The sequence below is a fragment of the Ochotona curzoniae genome, unplaced genomic scaffold, assembly GCF_017591425.1.
Source record: "Ochotona curzoniae isolate NIBS_2020 unplaced genomic scaffold, NIBS_Ocur_1.0 contig_3819, whole genome shotgun sequence".
NCBI classification, from domain to species: Eukaryota; Metazoa; Chordata; class Mammalia; order Lagomorpha; family Ochotonidae; genus Ochotona; species Ochotona curzoniae.
The window spans coordinates 28785282-28796210 of NW_024466004.1; the positions used below are offsets into that span (position 1 = coordinate 28785282).

General features: G+C 39.0%; 1 protein-coding gene across 5 annotated transcripts in view; it reads left to right on the forward strand.

The window, feature by feature from the left end:
- Positions 1-8038, forward strand: part of KCNQ5 (potassium voltage-gated channel subfamily Q member 5) — a 520388-nt gene extending 512350 nt beyond the window's left edge. For all 5 annotated transcript variants that reach the window (XM_040983626.1, XM_040983627.1, XM_040983628.1 and 2 more), the window contains 3 exons: positions 3311-3442; positions 6050-6176; positions 7036-8038. In XM_040983626.1, the coding sequence (XP_040839560.1) occupies positions 3311-3442; positions 6050-6176; positions 7036-7995 (1219 nt within the window). In that variant the 3' untranslated portion in view covers positions 7996-8038. The remainder of the gene's footprint in view (positions 1-3310; positions 3443-6049; positions 6177-7035) is intronic.
- Positions 8039-10929: the final 2891 nt, after the last annotated feature.

A 10929-nucleotide genomic window follows, 5' to 3' on the forward strand; every position in this document is an offset into this window, starting at 1 on the left:
ATAGAATATGTTTTGTTATAAGAATATAAAAGTTAATTGTGATAATGCTATGCTTAACAGCCAGCAAAATTCTTAAAAATTTAACAGTTGGATCTTAAGATTCAGTACAAGCTTGAGCCAGCCCACCATTGCCCACAAGTTTCCAAATCATTGAAATGATATGTATTACTCCAACTGTCACTGGTAGATTAAAGTGGGAAAATATGTAAACATTAGAAGGAAAACAACACCTCATAGGGAGCCAGAATATGTAAAATAAACAATAACCCTGCTAGGAATTTTTAATTCTACTGTGCATATCTATCATCATACAGCTAATTCCATATGATTCTGCATTTATACTGAAATACTAGAAGAGATAATCAACTTCCTTTTAGAGGTTATCAGAATTATAACTACTGATCAGAAATATAGAATGTGCATTTTGATTTAGTTTAGTTAATTAGTAATAAATTATGTAAGAAAAAATGAAATTATTTAAGTTCCTGACTGAAGTCCAGAGTTTATTAAATTCTGACAGAAGAGCAGAGTGCAGTATTGTCTAAAGGAGGCTTTCAAAATGTACCTTCTGCTGAACCATCTCTGAAAAGAAGAGAAAAGCCATATGCAACTTTGAAGTGGATTACCATAAAGAACGCACACAGCACTCTATCAAGAGACAGAGGCAGGTCTCCCTTAGGGCAAAAGAGATCCTTCACTTGGAGGTTGTGGATTCCCACCCCCCTTAGACCAGTGCATGCCCAACATCCAACCAGTGTTAATACACTGATGTTGAACTTACTTCTCCTCCGCCACCACAGAAAAGGAAGAACTGTTTATCACTCCTGTCTGCCCTCTCCGCCCTCCAGAACTCCTCTGTGGGAAATTAGGAGGTGAAATGGGCTGAGAGGCAAAGTTGTCTAGCTGGGATCCTGGATGTTGCGTTATTCTGATTGTTTGATACCAATCACTTGAGTTCTTTGAATAGCAGTTTCAAGAAATTTACAAGGAAGAAAAAATACCACATTGAGTTCTACTGAAAATAAGACTTTGCAGAGCAAAGTTACTGAAACACAGGTAACCACAACCACAATCTAAAAATGTTTTCCTGTTCTGAACCACCATTAGCTACTTTGGAGATAGCAGAGTAAGATTCTGGTCTATTAGATTACCTCTCCTGGTTTTCAGCATGACCCAGATTGGAGGGCCTTTTCTGTGTCTCTCTCTTTCCCCGTCTTATTCAGTAAACATCCATGCACCTGATATTGAATAGCAGCAGCAACAGACAATGGTAATAAGAGAAACTTTCAGTAAGCACTGAGGTTTGAATTAAAGACCCCCATCTAAGCCTTTGCTGAGCTGACAGTCCAGCATAAGGAGACATCATTATATAATTATCACTCAGTGCTGGACTTTTACAGTTACCTAGTTCACTATTTTTCTCAGCTTTTTCATATAGGAGACTGAGCCCCATTGAAGCTTAAATACTAAGAGATTAAATTAAAACACAGATTTTCTTTACTTCCTGCTGAATAAATTGACTTAAATGTCTTTACAAAAAAACTATCCTGAAAAAAGAGATTCATCCAAAACCTGTGGTAGAGGGAGGGAGAACTGCATAATTCAGAAATAATCAAGATATAATCAATTTAGGGCCTGGTGCGATAGTATAATGGCTAAAGTCCTTGTCTTGAATGTGCCAGGATCCCATATGGGCACTGGTTCCAATCCCAGCAGCCCCACTTTCCATCCAGCTCCCTGCATGTGGCCTGGGAAAGCAGTTGAAGACTGCCCAAAGCCTTGAGACCTGCACTCACATGGAAGACCCAGCAAGAAGTTCCTGGCTCCTGGCTTCAGACTGGCTCAGCTCCGATCATTGTGGCTGCTTGGGGAGTGAATCATCAGATGGAAGATCTTCCTCTCCATCTTTCCTCCTCTCTGTATATCTGACTTTCCAATAAGAGTAAATAAATCTTTAAAAAAAATCAATTTGAACATAAGAATACAATTATAAGATAGTTTGGAATTCAAACCATAAAACAATCTGAATACATTGAAATCAGCTATCACTTAGGATAGTGGATGGGTATTTTCTTTTTAAACTCTGTAGTTGTCCCTAATCTTCCCACTTTCCAGCAAGAGACAGGAATTTTGCAGTCGAGTCTAGTTGCATAATCCTAAACCTGGGATTTATGAGTGTGGTAATGGTAGTCAGTGAACCATTTAATAGTTGAAAAGAAAACACTTACTTGCAATAGGCTACACAGACTTCAAAAAATACTATTATTTGATTTCATCCAGAATTTGATGAAATCATTGCAGAACCTGGTTACTTTCACAACCAGGTTTTTATTGATGCCATCATGGAATGTATCGATGTATCATTTTAAACCTTGAACTCGGAGCTGGCTTCATAGCATAGCAAGCTAAGCTTCCACCCATGGTGCTGTCATCCCATATGGGCACTGGCTCAAGTCCCAGCTGCTCCCCTTCCAATCCAACTCCCTGCTAACTGCTCAGGAAGGCAACAAAAGCCAGCCCAAGCTCTTATATCCCTACACCCTTGTGGGAGACCCAGAAGAAGTGCCTGGCTCCCAGATTCAGTCCAGCTCAGCCAGCTGTAGCTATTGTGACCATCTGGAGAATGAATTAGTGAGCGAAAGGCCTCTTTCTCTCTATCTCCCTCTTTCTCAGTATAATGCAACTCTGATTTTTAAGTACATAAATGAATCTTTAAAAAAAAAAAAAACCTTGAGCTCATGTTGGTAAAGAATTGTCGTAAAAGAGCTCTGAAAAACTTAGTAATAAGTGTGCTAGGTTTAAAACAAAAGAAATTTTACTAGCTACTTCAGCAATAGCTACAGAAATAATTTATGGGAGAAAAAGTTTTCACATATTACCATTCCAGTGTACATTTCTCTAGGGAGAATAAGAGAATTCTGCAAGCATAGTTGTATCTCAACAATGCTTGTAGTTACATAAAAGACCATTTTCAAAACATTTACTTCTTTAAGGGATAATACCTTTAGGGGTTGAATGTTGAACTTCTGTGTATCACTGGAAAAAAGCTAAGTTGCATTTTGACTATGATTTTAATTTGAATTTTAGTCTCATTTATCATGTGTTTCTTACTCTTAAAATGTGTTCTCCCATGAGAGCTCTTAAATTGTACTCTGTAATTCCAGACTTTTATATCACATATCTGTACGAGCCTAAAATAATTTAATGTATAACTTTTCTCTTAGAGTTTCTTATATTTACTAGCAAACAATTTTGAGTATTTCTTTTAGTAAACTTATGAAGATTAATGTATGACATGTTCTTCCTACAGAATTATGAAATTTCATGTTGCAAAACGCAAGTTTAAGGAAACACTACGCCCATATGATGTAAAGGATGTCATTGAACAGTATTCTGCTGGTCATCTAGACATGTTGTGTAGAATTAAAAGCCTTCAAACACGGTGAGCAATAAAATGTCATTCATCGTAAGGAAATGAGTGTATTAAAAACTATCTGGGAGGAACATTAGTAAGAAAAACTCTGAATCCAGTATTCCTAATTCATTTTTGCAGGTATAATTTTTTGCTGTTAACCTTTTTTTTTTTTTTTGCTTTAATATAACTGTCAATCAGGCATTACATGCACTCAACTGTTATCAGTTTTCTCATTTATAAATATGGAAGAATATTGATGCTTGCTGTACATGGTTAGCTTAAAGACTGGACAAGTTAATACACATAATTTGGAATACATGATGGGCCTAGCACTGAGTTCTCAATAAATGGTCATGGTTGTTGCTTATGTTTGGATTATTGCTTTTAATGATGATGTTCCTCTTGTTTTTGTTACTTCTAAATCCTAACCATCCTATAGGAATCAGCTGGCCTTTCTCAACCCTCTAGGCCATGGAAATAGGTCATCCTTCCCCTTGACATTATGTAGCATTGTGTCTGCTATAGAACACAAGAACACTCATGAGCTTGTTACATAGGCCAAAGAACTGAGCCTCTGCATTGATAGTGATTCTTGGTTGCTCTTAACTAAGACTGGATGCATGGTAATGGATAACCTGCTGGTGAGCATCTTCTTGAGTGATGAGAAGAAATTAGTTCATTGAGTTCAGTGTATTAATTCAACCACATGTGACTGGTGTGGTCATCTCACGGCCAAAATATTTAGCCAACTGAGTTTTATAAAATCTTATCTTAGTATTAAGTCCATCTTAGCAGCACTTGCAGTTGAATAATTCTTAAAATACAAGGTCTAAGTCTTTTCACATAGATTTATTTGAAAGGCAAAGTTACAGGGGGAAAAAGCAGAGAGAGGAGAGAGTTCTTCATCCACACTGGTTCACTCCTGAAATATCCCAAATGGTGAGGGTTGGGCCAGACTGAAGCCAGGAGTGTTAACTCTGTCCAGGTTTCCCACATGGATGGCAGGAATCCAAGTACTTGGAACATCCTTTGCTGCCTTCCCAATCACATGAGGAAAAAGCCAAACTGAAAGTGAAGCAGCTGAGACTCAAACCATCATTTAAAATGAGATGCTGGCACTATAGGTGGTAGTTTAACCTCCTACACTACAATGTTTGGCACCCAAAAACTGAGTTTCAAAAAAATTTTTTTTTATGAATTCATAGCATAGTTAGCCCAGTGTGAGGCAAATACTGGGCCTTTAGTAAAATATCTGTTGATGAATTATAGAAAACACATTTTTTGGGCCTGGCGCGATGGCGCAATGGCGCAATGATTAAAGTCCTTGCCTTGCACGCCCGGGATCCCATATGGGCACCGGTTCTATCCCGGCAGCCCCGCTTCCCTTCCAGCTCCCTGCCTGTGGCCCGGGAAAGCAGTTGAGGCCTGCCCGTGGCTTTGGGACACTGCACCCGCGTGGGAGACCCGGAAGAGGCTCCTGGCTTTGGATCGGCATAGCATCGGCCGTTGCGGCTCGCTTGGGGAGTGAATCATCGGATGGAAGATCTTCCCCTCTGTCTCTCCTCTCTGTATATCCGCCTTTCTAATAAAAAAATAAAATAAAATTAATCTTAAAAAAACAAAAGAAAACACATTTTGTTCACTCATTCAGCTGATAATTGACAAAACATTACCCAGCCATTATAAAGCCTATAACTGAATAGATTAGATGCTATGGCAGAAAGTAGGTGTGCCTATGTTTCTGTGCAGACAAGTAAACTGAATAGTTAATGCTTCTGACAACTCAATTGTAAAATACAAAAAAAAAAAAAAAGAAAGAGATTCTCATTTAGGCTGACCAAGTCTTTCTGGAAAGTGCTTTAACTCATCCTGTGGTCACATTACAATCTGTTTGCGAGTAGCTCAGCTTAGTTACAAAGGCTATCAAGGCTTTTACAAACGTGAACTGGTACAGAATCTGTAGAAGTAATCTTGAGTTCCCAAGCCTTGCAAATTCTGCAACTCAAAATCCAAAAAGAGAGAGACCACAGCTTTTTACCTGATTATCTTTCATAAATCAGAGGTACAATAAATTCTCATGACATGATCTGTTTGATTCATGAAAAATAACTGGTTAGAGGAAGAAACAAATTAGTTTGTCTTTGACAGTTCTGCCCCTCTGTCATTTATTAGTAATTTTATCATATAACAGAATAATGAGAAGCCAATCTCATGTATAATCCGTGTTAATAATATAAACACACTGTTCCCTGCTGATGTGTAGCTAGGAGGCAGCTGATGTTGGCTGCAGGAATCTCTGCCACCCAATCAAGGCCTGGATTGGGTCCTGAGATCCTGCCTTCAACCCTACCTAACCCTGGCTGTTGCCAAGTATTTGGAGAGTAAATCAGCAGATGCAATTCACTTCCTCTCTCTCTCTCTCTCTCTCGCTCTCGCTCTCGCTCTCTTTCTCTTTCCACCCCTCAAATTAAGAAAACCAAATAGAGGCACAGCAACTGGAAAAAGTTCATCCTTATTTCTTCTTATATAGGCTAAAGATAATGATATTTAGTTTTTTTCGACTTCCTTCATTCTGGCCTAGGGGAATCTCCATCTTCAGTGCTTATAATCAATGCTTATGTCTTCCTCTGATAGTGTTGATCAAATCCTTGGAAAAGGGCAAATCACGTCAGATAAAAAGAGCCGAGAGAAAATTACAGCAGAACATGAGACCACAGATGACCTCAGTATGCTTGGCCGTGTGGTTAAGGTTGAAAAACAGGTAAAGCTTGACTACCCTGGCTAACTTTGTAGCCAAATCTCTTTAAATCAAAGCTGATATGTAGACAATTGGACATTTCTTAGTGATTCATATATTTTTTTAAGAAAATAAAATCAAGAAAGAGTATATAAAATTATATTTTTTGTGTACAGGCACTTTTCAATAAAACAGTCTTGAATTTCACCAAAGGCATAAAAACTTTTATCTCACTAATTAATACATAACTGAAAGCAGTTATGTATTTTCAGTTTTTAAATCACAAAGAAATCTACTTTTCATTTGTGTTTTCATTATTTTAACTGTGTCTTCTTTTAGTTTACTCTTAAAAAAAAGAGCAAATCTAAGTATAATTATGATGACCTGTAGAATTTTAACCTTTAGCTGCTTCTCCCAGGTCTAAGGATACATATTCAAAGCATTAGTTTTTAAGCCATCTGGTTCCTTCGTTTTGTAAGAACCACCTAGATAAATACTTAAGGTCTTAATTTCATAACAAAAAAAGTTCTTTTCTAAAATTCCAGAATGTCTTCCTTATGAAGAACAGGCGATTTGGTAAGGATGAAGAGCCTCGTTTGTTGTTTTACAGAGCTTAATTGACTTCTGAGAACAACTCCCATTGTCTATTTTAAAAAATAGAGGTAGGAGTGCTGATGGGCATTGTAAGGAACCAAGGCCTCTCTCCTGGCTCCTCCACCGGCTGGGTATTACATTCACCAGGAGTCGAGATTGTACTGAGCATTGTACTCAGTGTTTAGGTGATTGGATTGACCCACTCTAGTATCATTTTTAGTTTCACACTTATTAAGTCTCTCCTTAATAATAGGTTACTCTCATGTGCAACCATTTTTCCTACTTTTAGGTTCAGTCAATTGAAACCAAGCTGGACTGCCTGTTGGATATCTACCAGCAGGTCCTCCGGAAAGGCACCGCCTCTGCCCTCACTTTGGCTTCATTCCAGATCCCACCTTTTGAATGTGAACAGACATCCGACTATCAAAGCCCTGTAGACAGCAAAGATCTGTCCAGTTCTGTGCAGAACAGTGGCTGCTTAACCAGATCAGCTAGTGCCAACATCTCGCGAGGCCTGCAGTTCATTCTGACACCAAATGAGTTCAGTGCCCAGACTTTCTATACGCTTAGCCCTACTATGCACAGTCAAGCCACACAGGTGCCAATCAGTCAAAATGATGGCTCCGCAGCAGCGGCCACCAACGTTGCAAACCAAATAAATGTGGCACCCAAGCCAGCAGCCCCAACCACCTTACAAATCCCACCTCCTCTCCCAGCCATCAAGCACCTGCCCAGGCCAGAGACCTTGCACCTAAACCCCGCAGGCTTACAGGAGAGCATTTCCGACGTCACCACCTGCCTTGTTGCCTCCAAGGAGAATGTTCAAGTTGCACAGTCGAATCTGACCAAGGACTGTTCTCTGAGGAAAAGCTTTGACATGGGAGGAGATACTCTGTTGTCTGTCCATCCCACGGTACCGAAGGACTTGGGCAAATCTTTATCTGTACAAAATCTGATCAGGTCGACAGAGGAACTGAATATACAGCTTTCAGGGAGTGAATCAAGTGGCTCCAGGGGCAGTCAAGAGTTCTACCCCAAGTGGAGGGAATCCAAATTGTTTATAACTGATGAAGAGGTGGGGCTTGAAGATGCAGAAACAGACACTTTCGATGCCGCCCCGCAGCCTGCCAGTGAAGCTGGGTTTGCGACGGACTCTCTAAGGACTGGAAGATCACGATCATCTCAGAGCATTTGTAAGGCAGGGGAAAGTACAGATGCCCTCAGCTTGCCCCATATCAAACTGAAATAAGTTCTTTGTTTTCTTTCTAGGCATAGCAGTTCCTTTAGCCATACATATCATTGCATGAACAATTTTGAAAGCCCTTCTAAAAAGTTGAAATCGCAAGAATCAGGAAGAACATGAAAGGCAGTTTATAAGCCTGTTATCTTTTCATTGCATGAAAATGCATGTTTAGGGATGGCTGAAATTCCAAGGTGCATCAATGTTAACTCAGTCATTTAGTAATGTACCTTGAGTTTAAAATCCTGGGAAACCAAGCACCACTAATGCTAAGGGGTATGTGGAAATGTCAAGAATAGGTCATTTAGAGGACTTGACCTTGTGTTTTGAAATAATGAGAGTAAACACCTTCAAATTTCAGGCATTTCTGCTTTGTAACTAAATATAAACACATTTTCAAATTAGACCATCTTGTATATTTAAACACATGGCTAACAACAGCTGCTAACAAGGTCTCAAGTAAAGCAGAATTTGGGAATCATAGAAATGGCTGCTTATTTCAAGACGTATTTGCCAACCCATTCCTATTCAGACATTTTATAATTAATGTAATTTGAATGTCAATTTGTGTGCTTTTGGTGACTTAGCGCTGTGGCAAGCAGTTTTGCACATTATTTTCATATTTTTCTTTATGATGAGAATGTTCGATTAGAAAAGGTGGGAATAATGAAATTCAGGGCCAGTGGGGCAAACAGACTTTGTAACATATCTGACCCTATGGAAGCATACTCTCTAATGGCAGGATCAACTTTGTATCCAGTCAGCTTCCATGTATGGAATAGTGATTATTAGAACAATGACACCATCCCCGAGCTTGCTGGGATTGCCAACCAAAAGGACAGCCATGAAAGGCTAGTCTCAGCTGACATACAGGAAGGACAGCAGTACTGGGACACTTGAGAGGGACGGAGCTAGGAAAGACATGCAAAGAAGCCAGAAGCAATACCAGGAAGTAGATCAGGTTCAAGAAAATGACTTCCCACGCAAAAGGCCATGAGCGAGAAACATACCAAACTGAAAGTTAGACTTTTTTAGAAAATGAATATTGCTAGGAAATGTAACTACCTAAACTTTCCTTATATATAACAGAGAATTTTTCAAGGTATTTATTTTTTAATATGCCCTGAATGTCATTTGCTATTGTGTCGTATGTTTTGCATATGAAAAGCTAAAACAAAACTTCCTTTACTTTTTATACTGTTGTGAATATTTTCTATTCTCCCCAAGAATATTGTCCCAATTCCGCAGTTACTAGTTCTTTTCCAGGTATAAACATTAACAATTAGAAACCAGAGAGCGCAGGCAGGGTTTGCACGTCAGAATTCAAACAATATATCATATTACAGAAAATCCAGGGGAAGCAAAATGAAAAACTTATTTATCAGAAAGCACACTGATCAGCTATCTTAGGCCATTAGAACTTAGAGCCAAAGTATTGCATTCAAAAGGCAAAGAGAGACATGACCCAGCATCTCAGTTCATTTAAAACTGCACCCCTAGAAGACAGGAGAAGCGGGACCTTTAAATTTGGCAAACATGCTGCCAAGCAGAATGAGCAGGGATATCAATTGGCAGTCAGAAAAAAAGACTCTGAAATCTGCCAGTCCTTCCCAGTTTCCTTTTCTTCATTCCTTACTCTCCTCATCCTTAACTACTTCCTGATCCCTGCTACTACGTCACTTCTGAACCTCCCCAAGTCTAAACCAGCCTCTATTCCAAGGAACTAAATTCTCCACTCCCCCAAAAATGTGCTTCTCAAGACTTTCAAATCCTTTTGATAAACACTGAAACTTTAAACACTTCCTCTTTGCACCACACTTGGATGCTAACACTGTTGGAATGTATCATTCAGAATATTCTTGGCTCCTGAAGACTTACAGAGGATAGATTCTAGATTTTTATACTCCAGTTAAAACGATTTTGCCATGCTTTTAAAGCAATTATTCTCATTATCTAAACATAGAATGTGAATAAATTATGACATACAATTTTTCATTTCCACTCAATCTGGGTGGTATTACACTTTCCAAGGAAGTTGCACACATAAGCACACAAACACACATGCACATATCCCTCCATTGACCCAAAACCAAATACTTGGCCATGAACTTGGCAGGCTCTTTTTCATACATTAGCCAAGGAAGAGAAAGGTGGCAGCAACTTTCTGGTAGCACTGATTCTTGGACTTGCCATATCCTGAGTTGAACCCAGCTGTCAGCAGGAATTCTGAATGTATTGGAGATTCCTACTGAGACCTCAAACTTTACAGTTCATCCAGCGTTGCTGAAGACTGAAGATCCAGAAACAAAGCCTAAACACATCACAGAGGTCTTAATCAGAGCAAAGTGTGACAAACATTATCGTGAAAAACGTACGAACATTGGAGCCTTGACCATTTTATGTCTTTCTTACTCTAGCACAAATCCTTCTTGGATGTTGAAAGATAGTTGTGTTGTGTGAAAACTGTAGGGTTCTATCTGTTGTGTTACTCTCTATGTTAATGAGAGGGGCCTCCCACATGCACTTAGCAAAGTCCCACTGGTCAATCCCAAATGGTGTTGTGAAGCACAATTTAGCTGACTACTGAGTAGCTATATGCTTTCTCAGTTCAAGTTTGTTGCCCTCTTCGATATGTGGGGTTGATCAAGGTAATAATCGCAAATATCCCTTTTATGAGGTTAACTAAAACATATTGCTATTTCCAATCATAAATGTTTGCATTTTGTTTTAATGATTTAATATCCATAGATTCCAAGTATTGTTTGAAGTAAGACATTTTGTTGAATTTTTAAGTCCTAATACTTGTTCTTAAGGTGCCTTTCTCACCTCCAAGTGATAGAAGCAATGAATCTGAAAGTTCCTAACTTACAAGTAAAACAAATCTACTGGAGGAGGAAATCAGGCACAGAGTGAATAATTCTCACACCCTTTGCGAAGCAAAAC